At 38.9% G+C, this 17,037-nt stretch overlaps 1 protein-coding gene across 1 annotated transcript in view; it reads left to right on the top strand.

The window, feature by feature from the left end:
- Positions 1–17,037, top strand: part of METAP1 (methionyl aminopeptidase 1) — a 29,114-nt gene that overhangs the window by 3,247 nt on the left and 8,830 nt on the right. Inside the window, exons 2-7 of the mRNA XM_074589490.1 lie at positions 6,908–6,959; positions 9,292–9,404; positions 10,743–10,803; positions 11,949–12,040; positions 12,737–12,820; positions 14,328–14,466. Coding sequence (XP_074445591.1) covers positions 6,908–6,959; positions 9,292–9,404; positions 10,743–10,803; positions 11,949–12,040; positions 12,737–12,820; positions 14,328–14,466 — 541 coding nt within the window. The remainder of the gene's footprint in view (positions 1–6,907; positions 6,960–9,291; positions 9,405–10,742; positions 10,804–11,948; positions 12,041–12,736; positions 12,821–14,327; positions 14,467–17,037) is intronic.

The following is a 17,037-nucleotide window of genomic DNA, read 5'->3' as shown; positions in this document are numbered from 1 at the left end:
AGGAATTTGATACCCTTTGAAATTTCTTTGAGCCAACACTGTTTCATCTCTGGGTTGTGCACCTTGGAAACTGGGTACAGCTGTTGGATAACAGTTGTGCTTGTGGGTTATGGGTGGAAAGGGGGCCAAGGCAGCCGAGCTCTGACCTAGCAGGGAGGTTTTGAACTGGTAATGGGGACAGGCTAAAGATGGCTTTTTAGCAGCAGAGGAGCTCCGAGGTGGTGTGTTGAACCCCGGCGTTATTTTTTTTTTCTTTCACTCCAAGGTGTAACGAGAGGGAATATTATGCTGAGGGATTCTGTACACTGTTAACCTTTAATAATACCTTCATTGAGGCTAGTAAATCGGGTACTGTCACTGTCAGCCATCGTCTTCCCACTGTCTTGCTTTCTCTTTTATAGAGACTTACTACAGTGTTGTGTGTGTTTATCATCTAGGACTGAATTACTATATCTCACTGTGTCTTCTGAATGTGGAAGTAACACAGATGCACAGCATCACATCTCAAGTGTGTTGTTCCTTTTACTAAGATGAATTTGCTATTGTGAAATCTGCCTTTATAGATACACATGTCACTTGTGTGTGTAAATCGTATGTAGTGTACATAAACATACATAAACAGTTTGTGTTTAAATACACAATTTACGTTTCTTCTATGCCTTCTACAAGCTGCTGAATGATATACAGGGGGAAAGTAGTAACTGTTCTTGAGATCTTCAGTTGCCACTTTATATGAGCCTTCTAATTGTAAATTGATCTTTTATTAATAATTTTGTGTTGCTTTCGTGAAAACTTCCTCTCATACTATTTATATCTGCATAAGTCTCTTGGACGAACAGAGTAGTCTGAGGTTTTCTGTGGTGTGGATGCATTTCTCTAGCCAAATTCAGAAATACCTATTTCTAGCCGCACACTGGAAAGATTCTCTCATTATAAAGTCAGTGGCCTATACTGCATTTTTTTTATCCAAGAGGTGGAGGCCACAGATTGCTCTAACTTACTCAGGAGGAATGGTTGCTCCTTGCTGCTTTGCATGCCCATGTGTTGTCAGTCGCAAAGTGACCTGGCAATATCAAGCGAGGACCGTGCCATGGTGAAGATGCCGCACGTGAGCAATGGTCGAACATGTGCTTGTGGTGTTTGAAGGGAAACGATTTCTCTGAACTGTATGGTAGGCAGCAGCATCTCTCTGGCAATGGTGGATACCCACTAACCAGGCTCTTTCCATTTGAGGTGGGGCGTGACTCGTTAAATTCCAGTGACAGGAGAGAAAGGCAGCCCTGTTTTCTCAGTGGGTTTGTATACTGATTTACTCCTTTCTGGGAGGCACATTTTCACTCAGACCTGGACCCTTGAGAGCTTTGGATACTCAAGGTCACTAAAATTTGTGAAAAACTGTGGTCCTGAAGAGAAGAGTGGTGGTGTCCCATCCCCCACTGTGCTGTTTCCTTTCACCTTCAGTGTGGTTGGGGGTGGGGAGCGGAGAGCAGTGAACCTGGATGAAACTATTTCTTGTCCCCTCTCGTGTCAGACGGTAGGACGTAAGTGCCGTATTTCATTCTTGGTTCGCTGTTCTTTGCTGTGCCTAAAATAGTCTAGAACCTGCTGCTTGGATCCAACTGCAATGCATGTGGGTTTCTTCTGGTATAAATGGCACTCTGCAGATACTGCCTTCTGGAAGGTCTTTTGACAGATTCCTTTCACTAGGAAGCTGATATTTTTATTGCCTGTAAATCACAAATACCTGTGTTGAGGCACAAATGCTGAGCCCTCATAACTTTCTGAAAGTAAAACTTCAGACTCCTGTAGGTGTTCTTTCAGAGCTAGTGTTCAATGTACTGAAAGGATGGTCCAGTTTGAATTTCTCTAGGCTGTTTTTCCTTCACTACTCTCAAAAATCCCTTGTATACCTCTCTAAATCTGAACAGCTGCAAAATGCAGTCTCTTCCTTAAAGGAAGGTCTCTGTCATGTGGGACCCACAAGTCTCTGCGAGAGATCAGGCTTTAGATGAAGGCGGCCAACATTGCTGATACCAAGGTGCTGCATGTTGGTGCTTTTCTTGGATTTGAATCTGAAAATGCATATTCAGCTCTTGTGGAAAAACTGACTAGTCATGTATGCTGCTTAGGCGAGTTTGGGAATTTGGTACTGAGTTTTGTGCTGCGGCCTGAGGCTATCTCTGTGGGCTTGTACTGCACCTAGAAGAATAGGATTCAGCATGCTAAAAAGAGGCCACTGTTTTAACATCAAATGTATTAACAATAGTATTCCTCAACATACTTGTATTTCTGGATAAAATGTACGGTTATCCATGTTGTATTAAATACGTATATTGCTGATAACCTGCTATTTTTCTTAAGCTAAATGCCATACTTAAGCTTTTTGGTCTTCTGTTTTGCATACTTTCAAGGTAGCTTGGTTAGAAACCAGTTCTCATTAAGTAAAACTACATGATCTCAGATTAAGCCCTAGACAATTTTACATTCCAAAGGACGTTTTAAAATTCTATTTAAAAAAATTGCGCAGAATATTTTTTAGATACAGTGTATAATGACACGCAAAGAGACAGCCAGTCTGTCTCCACAATCTCGATTCCAGCTGCCGTCTTTTTTTTTTTTTTTTTCTGTTGAATAGGTATTTTTGGAAGTTCATCACAGTGGGTCTAAATGAGGAGCAGAGTGAATGGAGAGGCGTGATTTTGTGGAAGCTGGACATGAATTGGAGTTTTCAGTAACTGTGCAGTGGGGCAGTTTTTGCACACCTGCTGATAGGTGTATTTTCAGTGTCAAATGCCAGCTTGTGTAAAGCAGCAGTACCTGAAGGTGAATGGGAGCCTGAAGAAGAGTCTCAGCCTTCGGTCTGGAAATTGTTGACAGAGAGTTGTCAGAGCTAACTTTAAATGAGTTGCTACCTTGCAAAGCAGTTCAGAAACACAATCAGTGAGTACGCCATGAATTTGGTGTTGTGGTGCCTGCAGAACTTCCTGTACTTGGGTAGCTTATTTAAAGCGAGTTTGGTTACGTCTGTACTATACAGAGGTTTGCAGTGTAGTTATATCCTAATCTTGGTTGATTTTTCACCCTCTTCTCTGGAATTTGCAGTTGGCTGTGCTTTTCTACCTCTTAATGAGGTGGCATGGATACACAAACTGAAAGAATAAGAAGTGTCCTGTTATTACTGTAAAGATGACAACAAACATAGGAAAAAATTTCTTGCGAAGTAGCTCAATAACTGTTTTAAAGGGTTTTGTTTCTTTCAATGGCTGATTTAAAGGAAAAATAATGAAACAACCTGAGGTATTTGGTAGTCATAATTGTGTTCATAGTCAAAATGCACTTTACTGGAAGACACGTTCTGCTATGCTGCATAATTCTGTCAATATTTCAACCAGTACATAGATGTTCATCTCAGTCCTTAAGGTAAAAATCATTTAGGGAAATAACATGGCTTCCATGAGGTGATCGAAGAGGAATCTTTCCAGATCTTAATGCTGATTGTGCCTTTGGTTACCTTTTGGTAAATAAATGTACAGGTTCTGCTGAACACTGTGTTAAGCTTGTCTCTAAACACAGAATCAGTGGCATTGGCTTAAGAATGGCTTGAAGCCAGAAATGTTGTTGAAGGTTTAAATGTGTTGAAGACCTCTGTCTAATAATCACAGTTGTATTTTTCTTGCTGATAAAATAGTTGTACCCAAGATTGCTCTGAACAAATTGAGGATTACCCCTCCACCTCCTGCCTTTTTTTTTTTGTCATACATTTGATCTTTCTTCTTATACAGTCCTCTTCAGTGTTTCCAAGTCTGTCTTGATTGCTGTATAAAAACTGCATGCAATAAAAAGAAAAATGCTTTAGGTGAGAAGGGTGGGGATATTAATATCAGACGTAGTAGTGGATAATGTAATCTTTGAAAGGAAATCCAGGAAGTCTTGAAGCCAAATTCATATTCTTCCTGTGTACTTTCCCCCTGAAGATAATTAATGTTTTCATATGTAGCCATGTGAGGTCATGTGTTCCTTTTTTAACCATATAAAAAAAAAAAATCTTCATTTTAATATTAAAAATAACCCTGGATATTTTTTTCTGGATTTTTTTTTATTTAATCATTGAAAATTTTCTGTCCTGATCTGTACATGGCATTAGGAACATGGAAGGAGGAGGCAGGAATGATAATAGGAAGATTGAAGTAAATGTCTGAGCAGAAGGCTGAGAGGAGCAGGCTCAGCGAAAAGCAGAATTTTCTCCAGAAAATTCTCTAGAAAGTGTCCCAGATGGAGAGAAAGAGTGGCTTTCTTCCATGGCTTGTCAGGAAGTCTGCTGCATAGAGAAGGTGAGGGTGTTTGCGATATGCAGTGGTACATTGGTAGTGCTTTGTCGCCAGAGCTTTGAGTCTCCAACCTGTGAGATGACAGCTGCCATATTTTTATCTGGAATTGCCAAGGCAGAGCTCTGCAGGCATGTGCAATGTAGTGCTTGTGCAGTAAGTTGTTGAATATAAATAGTTTGTGTGTACCCGGTAAGTCCAGTGCCTACAGGAAGCATATGACTGATCTTACACAAAATATACGGGTTGTAAGTGGATGCGCAGCGTATCCTTTGAGTGCTTTCCAAAAGTGTCAGACCATGACAGGGATATTCATTGATTGTGCACTGCATGTGTAATAAAAAATGTTTTGGGCTTGCTGTGTGTACTTGCTGCAGTTGATTGATGTGCATAGAGTGCACAAGTCTGGGATGTCCCCGTGTACAGCAGGTTGGTTGGAGCTACGCTGTAGTAGTTCTGATGGAGCTGCAGTTCCTCTGGAAATAGAGGGCAAGTAAAATCCAGGAAACAGGTTTGGGAAGACTCAGATATATGGCAGCCTTATGTGGGAATCCTCTTAGGTAGGTTGTTTACAGCTGCAGGAAATAAAAAGTCAAAATGGAGCCTGCCAGGTTGTGATACTGCCAGTGATGCGGTGTTTGCCTGGTGTTTTCTGGTTATGCACCAGCAAAGAGGAAGGACTGTTGGTGTCAGAGAGAGAAATGGCATTGGAGAATACACCCCAAAATTTCGTGGGGAAAGAGAGAATGAACTACAACCAGTAATTACCATGCAGCTGATGTACGTCTTCATTCCCCAAATGCTCCTTTGTATCCCAAGAAGCGAACTGTAGATTTGCAGACTTGGTAGCTGTTATAAGTCCTTAGTCATGTAATCCTTCTCCTTCTGCTTCAGAACAGAGGCCTGGTGTTTAAAAGGTGATTAAAACCATACTGGTGCTTCTAGTGTTCTTGTAGTAGGGTTTTTAGCTTTTTTTTTTTTTTTCTTAAAATAGGCCTCAGTTAAAACCTGCTTCTTTTCTTCCAGCTCTCCAACAGAAAACAGGTAATAGTCCGATGCAAAGGTCTGTGTATGCAGCAGGTTATAGAAGTGTGACAGTAAAACCTTCCACTGCTTGTTCAAAAAGACGTTCTCTCTGGTAATCTAAAGTGTTGGTTTTCAAAGCTTCCTGTTGCCCAGACCATTACATAGCACCATGGCATGTCAAGTGCCAGTCCAGAGAATGTTGCATAGGAGAAGACAACAATAAACAACTGGTTTTGGTAATGAGAGAAATAGCACACATCAGGGTCTCTTTGAACGTAGGCATACTTGTGCACCACTTTACTGTGGTCTTGTGGATACGATTTGATAACTACTGGTCGCAAGACTAAGGCGAAAATGGGGAGATGATGGCTCTACAGGAGTAGACAGTTAAGACTGCTCAATAGCAACCGTGAAGCAGGGATAGAATGTTATATGCCAGGCTTAGTTTACAGATCTGCTGTTTTGGACTGGTTGAGTGTTGTATACATTAGGTTGAATCAGTTGTTGGCTCTGGATGGTGGTTTTATGATGATGATTCAGCAGTAGTATTGTCTTTCCTTATAAAGGAAAACAGTTTGCTTCCTGCCTCTTTCTTCAGAAATTCAGCTGTTCTTGTAAATGATTGGAATTAGCTGTTTCCTAATGGTTGTTTTGAGTGCATATAGCCATTGAATTAGACTTTCTGCTACAAAACCAAGTAATTTCCTAATTAGCACCTTAAAGGATCACCTTCTGCAGCTTTTCTATTTAAATCTCTCCTTATTTCATGTCTTTCCTTCATCTTAGTCTTTCTTTATTCTTTTCCAGCTGGCAGCCACTTCCATCTGCCCCTTTACTTGTTCGTTGCATGACCTGCTGTATTTCTTCCTGGGGAGAAAAAGACAAACTCCTTCACATTCACTCTTTCCTTGATTTTCATTTCAACTTTCTCTATTTTATTTCCTACTTCCATTCAGTAGCCCTCACTCCCCCCACTCGCCCTTAATCTCGTTCATTTATGCCCCTGTGATCATGCTGATTGGCCTCTGTTGCTTTCCTGTGCTGGGGAAGGAGGCAAAAAAGACGCAATTAGCAGGAGGAGATGGCGTCTTGTAGGAGCCAGGGGAGGACCATCTTGCCCACTGCAATGCTGTAAGATCTGGTGTGGAGGTAAACCAGACAAACTCATCTCTTTGTTTCCATGAACAGCACAATGTTTCAGCCAACCTGGAGCAACCATGACGTTTAGTTACTCATTAAAACACTAAGGGGACAATAGGATTAGATCAGTGTGTTTCACTGTGATGGGTGCATCTGTTTGGCTGTGCTTTCTGTCTCTCCTGGCACATAAGCAGTTCAATGTAGTATTTTCTGTTGTTAAGACTAGCAATTACAGTAGCTTTTACTGCATGTTGCTACAGGGGTTAATAAAATTAATCTTTTAGTTTTATTTTAAAATACAGTTGCTTCTCTATTTTGTGGCATGGCATGGGATGTGGGATGGCTATTGTGGGATGGCATGTCTGTCCAGGATAATGCTACTTTAAAATATGTATATTTTTTGTTTGCAATTCTAGGAATGCTTTAAGGGAAGCTGGGCCACTCACAAGTTATTACACAAGAAAGCAAGTAAGTACACTTTATTAAACCCATTTTAATATTGTTTTGAATTTGCTTTGTCCTATGCAGCTGGCTCTAGTTGGCCTTGCTTGAGCAGGGTGTTGGACCAGATGAGCTCCAGAGGTTCCTTTCAACCTCAATTGTTCCATGATTCTGTGTCTAAGACAGATTTTTCCAAGATATGTGGCACTGGATTCAGCATATCTGAAATTTTGTCCAGTTCCTGGTAATCTAAAGATCTATGTAAAATTTCAGAGACAGTGGTACAGAATGTTTCTTTCTGTTTCCTTTTCTATTTGTATGAAGTATTCCTTGAGCTACATTGCCAGCTATATGAACAGAGAAAGAGGAATACTGAAATAAAGGACAAGGATAATAATAAACCATTATTAAAATGCATTGCCAGGCTTGTTCTATCACAGCATTTTGATGTCTGATGTAGTGAAAGGCAGTAAATTGGGAAAGGCTCTTGTGAAGTCTTTGTGACTAGACACTTGCTGCAGTGCAAGCGCGCCAGTCAGAGTGCAGCTGTTCTGTACGTTTTGGGGCATGCTACTTTGGGGAAAAAAACAAAAAAAAAGAAAATGCTTTTTTGCGTTGATACAGCCATTGGTAGGAGGGTGTGTTGTAGCGAGGATTTTGCTAAGTTTATTTGAAGGTAATAAGAGAATCTGTATGTCTTAGTTACAGCTGGTAGCTCTGGCAGAGAAATACTGGTAGACTCTCACTGGAGTAGCAAAAATAATCTGTGACTTTAAAACCAAACAAACAAAAAGAGAGAGCAGACCCCAGTTCTGCCCCCCTAGCCTCCTCCCTCCTCCCCGCCCCTGCCCAACTTCATCAAGCCCAGCTGAAAAGTGAAGTAGGATTAAAAACTAAGTGGCATGGCAGAAAGTCAAATCTCCAAGTCATTTACCTCCTCCTTTCCTAAAACTCAGTAAAAACTCCCTTTTCCATTATAAATGTTGCATGATTAATATGTTGGAGTAGCACAGACAATTACAAATGTTTTCCCTCTTTCTGCCTTCCTAGTGCAGCGGTCTCAGTTCACACTGGCATTCTGTATCCTATTACTTTGTACCTGCATGTGTATAAAATTCCCTTTGTTAGTAGTTCTAGTTGTTCTCTGGTGCAGTCCTCTAATGCTGTTGTTTATCTGACAGCAGAATTTTTTTATGATGCCACTAAATCCATGATCTTGTTAGCTTCCTGGATAATTGCTGAACTCAAGCTGAGCGGGCTTGGTTCTGATAGCCCTCAAGACCTCGATGCAACAAACTGCTGAAGCATCTCAAGGGGATCTAAAATATCGCTTCATTAAATCTTTGGATTTTTAAACTATTACTTCTTGGTGGTTCATCTAAACTGAATGTCCTATGAGCAGATGGCTCAGATGTCAGCCACAGAGACTCTGAGGAACTCACGTTAGGGACTTGCTATGGCAGACCTTTTGCCATCTCTTCATTCTTATGAGATATAAAAAGAGAAAACAAACAAGTTATCAGTTATGAGTTAAAGATTAATGCTACCATGCTCTTTCTTAAACCTTGCCTCCTCTTTCTGAGTAAATATTTTTTCTCTTGGTAATGCTCATGATCTACTTGCTTCAATCCTTTATGTAAACACCTTCAGTTTGCCCTGTTAGGATTGTGTTATTTGTGCATGAAGTCAGTCACTGGACTGCTGTCACTGGACCACAGCGACTGACAGTCAGACATGAATTTCACAAGATTGAGAGAGCTGGGAACCTCCAGCAGTTTGGGACCAGCTTGCAAGGTGCACACACTGCCTGTACTGAAATGCAGAAGCACCCTCACTTTCTCCATTAGATCTGGAGGGGTAGCAGGCTCTCTGTATTGAAACTAACAGTTGAATGCCCTCCTTCCCACTCCAGGTCACTTCTGCCACTGAGTGCTAAGAGACATCACAGAAAAGGAACATTGATTCACAGTGCAAGAGTATTAATTGAAGAGACAATGACTGTTTCTGTAGAAATATGTAGAATGAAAGCAAGCGCAGAACTGTGTTTCAGAACTATAAATGAAGAGCAACTTAAATAATTACCACACTTTCTTTGTGCATTCAGTACTGCTGTCCTGACATTCCCCCAGTTTGCTATTGAATAGAGTTGGCAGGATGTGAATTTTGAATGTGAAAAACTTAAGGGCAATACACAATGATAACTGCTACTTACACTTTCATATATCAGTATCTAGAACACCAGAAAGAGTAAAATGTAGACTTCTGTACTTCTAGGTCACTTCCTGGACTCCACAGTTCTTATTCTTAGTAGGACTGATTTTGCTGCTGCAATTTTTTTTCTTTTGTTTAATCATTTCAGAAGATGAAAAAGCTAAGCGTGAAGTTTCCTCTTGGACGCTGGAAGGTGATGTTAACACAAATCCCTGGTCTGGTTATCGATATACTGGTAAACTCAGGCCACACTATCCACTGGTAAGCAATAGGTGCCACTCTGTGCTTCAGCACCACTGCATTCTGTAGCAACTAATGGACCAGTCCTGACCTGATTACCTCCCACATTTTAGTTGAGAGAGGAAACCTTCTTAAACAATCTGAACCTGATGGCAAGGACGTATCATTCTGTGACTGTGTCCTTGTTGTGGTTCATTTTGATTTAACTTGATCTGCCTCTTGGTATATTTAAAATGAAGGAAGTGCCCGTGAGGTAACATGCATCAGTAACAGACTTAGGCTCATACCTTTTGGTGATACATTTTGACATTTATTGTGCAAAATGTTGCTGCTGGTTCAGATGATGTCTTCTTCTAGCTTTTTAGCGTTCTCACAAATAATGGAGCAGTCTGCTTCAGAAAAACTCAGGTGAATTAATAAAGAATTTAAATAAATGGTTTTATATTATTTTATGTAAATGGTTTGAAATAAGCTGGTGAGTAACGTGGTGAAGGAACAGAGGTTATAGTAATCACCAGCCCTGGAATGGTGAAGAATAACTGAAGTCAGTAACATCTTTGGCTGTGAAAGGTGGATTTAGAAGATGACCTCAGTATAGCTGTATTTTTTAATTAGTACAAGTTTGTACATGGAATGAGCCAAAGTTTTTACAGGAATAATGGCATTTTATTTACATCTGTCTCTTCTCATTGGCCTGTGCTAGAAATGCTGCCCTTGTGGCATCTTCTCTGTAGTCTTCTCCATCTGTTACAGGCTCATCAGAGAACAATTTAACAGAGCCTGAGCCTGGGTGTGTTTGTTAGTGTCACTGGAGAAAGGGTGTTTTGGATCTGTCCCTGGCCAAGTAATTTAGTAGTCTTACTGCTGAACACTTGCTTTTTTGTCTTCTGACTGCTGTAGGATTGATGCAAATGAAACTATAATAAAAAGTGGTATTGACTAAGATGATGATTAGAAATAACAATCTTGCTGCTGCACACTAATAATCAGCGAGAGAAAGGATGTACTTGGAACCAATGCATTTGCAGTCTGGAAAGCAGCAGAATAAACACTGCAGTCTAACAGGAATAATGTATTATAAACCCACTTTCATTTACTTGACACATAGAAGTTTTATTTTTACAAAGCTGTGAAGTTGGCTGTTGGAAGTTGTATAATATGAAAGCAATAAAAGAGTAACAGGGGAATCTTTGAGAAAGGAAAATTGGACCTGTTTTGGAGTGTTTGTGTACTTCACAACTTTTTCTAAGTGGAATTAGCCATATTTCACTGTATTTAATTCTGCTGCATGAGTCTCTGTTTTTTTGACTGCAATAAGTATTCTTGCAACCTAACCAACTTTGACTATGATTTATTTAGACGCCAACAAGACCCGTGCCAAGTTATATTCAAAGACCAGATTATGCTGATCATCCACTAGGTAACTTGAAAGAAATCACAATTATGGAGTGTTATGTTTGCTTTCTATTTTTCTTTTAATTGAAAAAGCCTTTAAAGCATGAAGGAGATAATGGAGAAGGGAACATCTTCTTTTATCTGTTCTTCTCACTCTACCTCTTGTTCCCCCACATTATTTCTGAAAAATCAGTAAGTTAACGTTTACAAGTATTTTTTGGAAGTTCAAAGTCTGTAGTGTGTTATCTTTCAAAGGTACTCAGGGAAGAAAAGAAAAAAAAACCCACGCAAGTCCTAGTCCTGTGGTTGCCTTCAAACCAAGCAGCAGTAAGTTGTCTGTCACAGGTGAATTCTGCTAATTCTGTCACCATTTTCAGTGACATCAGTGTATCCGCTGCAAATGTGTTGTAAAGTATCAAAACCAAAGAAATGCAGTAAGCAACCCCCAAAAGAAAATTGATATGAGTTCCAGCTATTTTTGAACACAGAGGGAATACATTCAAAATTACTTGCTGTTTGGTTTGGTATTTTCCCCTTTCTATATCAGTATTGGTGCCTTGCATTTCTCAAAGAAGCTGCTATAAAGTCAGGTAGAATTATTTTTAAATCTTCATCCGTTCTTTAGTTATTCTTTACAGAATGTAAATATTTAAACAACACAAAATACTGTCTTTTAGGAGGTCGTTCAACTATAAAACTGAGCTTGCACAGAATCTGGTAGGAAGAATTAACTGATTATTGCAGTAGTGTCGCTAGAGATATTCACAAGCTAATACAATCCTTTATGGCTCTCTTAGAATGTTATTTATTACTATTTATTATCTTCAAAGCAGCTAAAAACAAAAAATAATTTTCTTGTAAATCTGTTTTTTAAGGCTGTGTTTTGACTAACTGGACATGGTGGGTTTATGCAGTAAGTGAACGGGCATCCTGAGCACGTGTGGGCATTATGATATTGTGGGAGGCTTATGAATTCAGATTAATCTGGATAATGATGATAATGCTATGACTTGGTGGATTTGTTTTACTTTAGTCTGTGGTGAGAAAGTACATACTTTTAATGCCATTGGTCAGCTAAGTTCCTTGATTGGACATGTGTAGCGATCAGTCCTCCGTATAACGTGGTTTTTTTCCTTTCTTTTTTTTCTCCTCCCCCTTTTTTCTTTTCAGGAATGTCTGAATCGGAACAGGCTTTAAAAGGAACCTCTCAAATAAAAATACTCTCATCTGAGGATATAGAAGGCATGCGAGTAGTGTGTAGGGTAAGGTGGTTTTGGTTTTTGTTATGAAGTGCCTTTATTCTTTAAAAATGTATAGGGATTTTACTAGTTTGTAACAGCACATTTGGGAGTACAAACTTTCCAGTGCTCTTTCGAGCACTGGAAAATAATTTGAGAAATTTGGTATTTTCTTGCTCTTTCTCTCCTTGTGATTCCCAATTCACAGTAAACTTCTTGCAAGAAGAAAGATTACTTTTATCTGTTTTCTTGCATTGTTGTTACTAGTGAGATAATCGGTGGCTGAAACATTGTTACTGTTAAGAATATATTTTATAGTGCATAAATGAGAACAGAACTTTTTCCTCTCCTAGAGTTAATAACATGTAAAAACTAAAAAGCGAAAGCAAAACAGAGCCCTATCCCTAACAGTTTTTGGAAATGAGCTGTTCAGTTGTCATCACTTCCTTGTGCATAAAGTCAAACTTTGAAATGTATGTAGGAAGTCTGGTTTAAGTTTATGGTATTCAGGGAAATTGTGATCCAAATCTTAATTGGGTATTTTCAGATCTCACAGAGGTGGCTTAGCAATACAACCTGTAGGCAACTTGAAGTCTTTTTAGAGCCCAAGTCTACCCAGCTTTCGTAGCAATCTGAGTGTAGCTGTAGAAAATGGGTTGCTAATCTTTTAGGGAGTGGTCCTGGTCTTATTTTAAATCAGTACTTCAATTTTATTTGCAGCTTGCTAGAGAAGTATTGGATGTTGCTGCCATGATGGTGAAAGCAGGTGTAACTACTGAAGAAATTGATCACGCTGTCCATTTAGTAAGGTTATTTTGTTGTTCTTCTGGTGTTTTAAGTGCTTTCTTCTCTATTTTTCAGTTATGGTTGTGTAGTTTTCTTTGTTGTTGCATGAATTCCTTTGCTTTGAACTGTTTCCCAATTTGAAGCTATTGGGTAGTGCAGATGTTAGAAATATATTACAGTGCAATGGTAGATTTAAAACTCAGGAGCTCCTGGGCCCCTCTCTCTATCAGCTCCTTCTGTTATTTCCAGCTTCAGATTCTCTCTAAGTTTCTTCACCTGTTTTCTCAGTTAACATAATATAATTTTCTTTCTCTAAACCCTTTTTGCTCCACAGATACCATTATATAAAGAACATCATATGTAGGCCATGGACTTTTTGTGCTCTGTGTTGTTTGTTAAGACGTACAGAGGAGAAAGTTTAATTATTTATGATTGGGAATCAGAACTGAGGAGCCTGAGGGAGAATTGAAACAAGATGTTTGATGCAATCAGGCAAACTAAAGCCACAATCCAGTGAAGTATTTGAAATATATGTTCAAGTATTTTCCTGGCTTAACTATTCATAGATACTTGAATTGTGTACTTTTAATTTTTCTTTGCTGTCTTCTCTATAAGGCATGTAAACTGATAATTGAGGATACTTGTGTGCACTGTAGGGAAGGCAATGATTTTGGTATAGTTGAGTTTGCTAGAGGGCTTTCTGGCTGCTGTTATTTTTATCTGCATTTGCAGCTGTTGAGCCAAGATTTTTAAGGAGCATATTCTGGTTTGATTAGGCCAGAGTTTTCTGTTTAACTGCATTAAACGCTAACTTATTTGCTTGTGCATAACGTCCAGCGTGAACAACTAGTAGTTCAAATGGCGTGATTCCTCCTCATCAGTTTTTGGAAACTTTTGCATGGCAGGTTGTTGATACTGACCAATACGTCTAATTGGTACTTTGCAGTTTTAAAACAGTATTATTTTTTAAAATAAAAAAAGTTAACAAGAGTATTATTTTTCTGGAATTGCACAGTATGTCACAGTGTGTATATGTAAGTATATATAAAACGTATGTGTCAGTTCTGCAAAATCACAGAAAAGTTATTAGAGTGAGTGCAAAGGAAGCAGCTTAAGGTTTTAAAGACAGGGGTGAAAGAGTGGTGCTAAATGTTATTTTGTCTAGCTTGTGTCTTTTGCAAAAATATTTAAAATCTTAGACCAGGTGCTTTAAAATAGCCATTAAAAAATGGCTGTTTTTTTAACCAAATAAATATTGCCATGCATTGTTTTAAACCTGAATATTTCAGCATTGTTAGTTGAACATAAAAACGAGCAGAAACAAAATTAAAGTAGCTTTATGTTCTTCCTGATAAGAAATGCAAAGCATAACAAGATACCGTAATGCCAAAAAGTGATTGAAGAATCTTATTTTCAAGAGTCACTGCTTTTCAATCTGTAATTCTTACTACTGTAAAGCTGTTGTGCATATGTTTTTTCATTGTACAAAACTAATGTAAAGTGTAAATTGTATTTTCTAAATCAGGCTTGTATTGCAAGGAATTGCTATCCTTCCCCTCTGAATTATTATAATTTCCCTAAGTCGTGTTGTACATCAGTGAATGAAGTGATCTGTCATGGAATTCCTGACAGGAGGCCATTGCAGGAGGGAGATATTGTTAATGGTAAGTGCTATGAAAATTAACCTTCCATATTTCTACCTTCTGTCCAGTTAAGCCATGCAGTAAGGTGAGTTTTCATTAGCAGGCAACATGATTAGAACAGCTTCTTAAAAGAGGCTTTTGTTCTCATTTACCAATTTACCTCTGCTCTTTACATATTCAAATTAACGAGTTAATTTAATAAATCAATTTCAAAAGTTTGGTCCACTTTAAAAGCTTTAGAATTCTTCTACCCTGGTCTGTGCATTAGTATAGTGCCTAAGTATTCCACTTGCAGGCTAGGTTCCATTTGTTCCAGACTGTACAAATAGTGAATAAAATGTGTATTGAATTATTCAACTGGATTAGTTCTGGGTGAATTCTTAATCAGATGGTTCTAGATCCTTAAGATTTTGCTACGGACATGACTATTATGATGACTGTAAAGGATCCTAATGGTGAGGCATCATGCAGGTGCATATTAAAAAAACATACCCCTCTTTTTGAGCATCTCGCAGCCTAACAGTACCAGCTGCTTTTTGTTCACAGTACTCAAAGCTACTTACACCTTCTTGGATGGTGAGGGATACTTTTATAAATTACTTGACTTTTTTTGTTTTCTCGTTCATTTCTTCTTGGTTTGGCAGTAAAAATTAATGACACTTGCTTTGTACAAACATTTGCACCTTTGTTTGTTGCACTGATTTGTTTTTATCTGTAAATAAATACCCAGCATATCCTAAGGTTTGGCCTATCTCTAGAAACAGGTTGGAATCCTTTTAGATTGTCAGATATTTGATATATATGAACATGCAATAATAGCTACTAAGTATACAGCTCAGTGCTGTGGGTACCCAGCTTTTCAGAACAAGCCTCAGGATTGCTGCCCCTTTGGTTCTGGCTGTAGCGTACATGTAACCATTTGGCCAAACCTACTTTATCTTTTTTCAGTTTCAAAGATGATGCCTTTGCACAGCCTCTCTATTGTTACCAGGTTTTCTGGCATTGCTGGAGTCCACACTAAGAAGCCCAGTTAAGCTTACTAGGTTGTGTCTTACCTCTCCACTATTTACATGCCAAGGCCATACCTCAGCACTAGAAAATACCCTTTTATAAGAGGGTTTAGTCATACCTTTGTTCACATCCCTGCCCTGACTGCACTTGCCCAAGGCCTTCTGCGTTGTTTTGATGAGGAATAACTAGTTTACTCTTTTCTAGCTGAGTAGGTCTTGTTACAAAAAGGTCCACATTTTGTGGATTGAACATGCATTCCCCATGGGCTCAAAAGGCTTCCAAGTCTTGTAGGCTTCCTTTTGGTAAGGTAGTGGTTCAAAAGCCTCTTTAAAAGGAGGAACAAAACATGGTACAAAGGAGGAGACGGAAAAGGTACTTTGGAGGGAATGTGCCTATCTTTATTTAAAAAACTTTTAGCCTGCTGGAAGCAAAAGGTGACCAAGTCAGAGTCCAAAACAGGTTTTCAGAATCACAGGAAAAAACATCATCCAGAAGGTACTGGCAGGTGATGTCTAGTCCAACCCTCTGCTTTGAGCAGGGCATCATAACATTTTGTTATCATACTGTTCCCTGGGAGCAGATTCTTAAAGCTGATATCTCTGCAAAGTGAGGTAGGTGTTCTGGCCAAATCTGGCAATGTCAAGAGAAAGTCTTGTAAAGGTGTGTCCTGTAGAGATAGCCTCTTTGTAGCAAGTAGTCTGGATGCAGCTAAGGAGCTCTGATACACAGTTCACAAGAAACTTATTTGGGTAAGTTACCAGGATGCTGGTTTCTGTACAGTCCTGTTGTTATGTTACTAGATGTGTACACTGGTCAGAGTATTCCAGTAGCCCCACTCAGTCATGCAGTGAGTATAGTGTAACCCTGCACATGCATGCACAACAGGCAGTACTGTTTTCGTGCAGTCTTAATTTAATTCTTAAATGTTTGCCAGCAGTACAGATTTACTGTTGACACCAATGGTTTTTCCCCCGCATTTTCCTATCAAGATTGTACTGGTCTCTCTAAACAGCTCATATACCATATTCCTAAAGTACAGTTTCCTTCATGGCTATTTACCTGTGAGGGGGTCTGTGTGTGGATTTCTTCATGAATACCGGTTCAGTAACTATTATAGTGGTTTTGGTACTCTAGCAGCTATTAGACCTACCAGACTACTGACAGTCTGTTAAAACACAAAAGTACCCATTTTACCACAGGAAGTCAACTTGATATACAAATCTAGAATATTTTGCATGTGTTGACTATATATAATGACAGACTTTAATTTTCTGTCTGCTATGAGAGACAGGATACTAGAATAGATGACAGCTATATCTAAACTGGTGGGCCTGTTCCCACATTTTGTAAAAGGGCTATTTGCAACAAGCATCTTGTATGGATGTTCTTAATCCAAAAAATCGTATCTTTATTTGGAATGAGTTAAACTAAAAAAAAAACTTTTTTTTCGCATTAAAACTACTTATGCTGCCTTTTTCCAATAATGAGTTATATCACTTTTAGTTCACAACCAACTTTATACACAAAGCAAACAAGTTGGAGTTTTGCTCCAACATAATTCTAATCTCTTATTATATGTTC

Source organism: Larus michahellis, chromosome 5 (assembly GCF_964199755.1).
Source record: "Larus michahellis chromosome 5, bLarMic1.1, whole genome shotgun sequence".
In the NCBI taxonomy this organism is placed as follows: domain Eukaryota; kingdom Metazoa; phylum Chordata; class Aves; order Charadriiformes; family Laridae; genus Larus; species Larus michahellis.
This window is presented reverse-complemented; position numbering and strand designations above follow the sequence as displayed.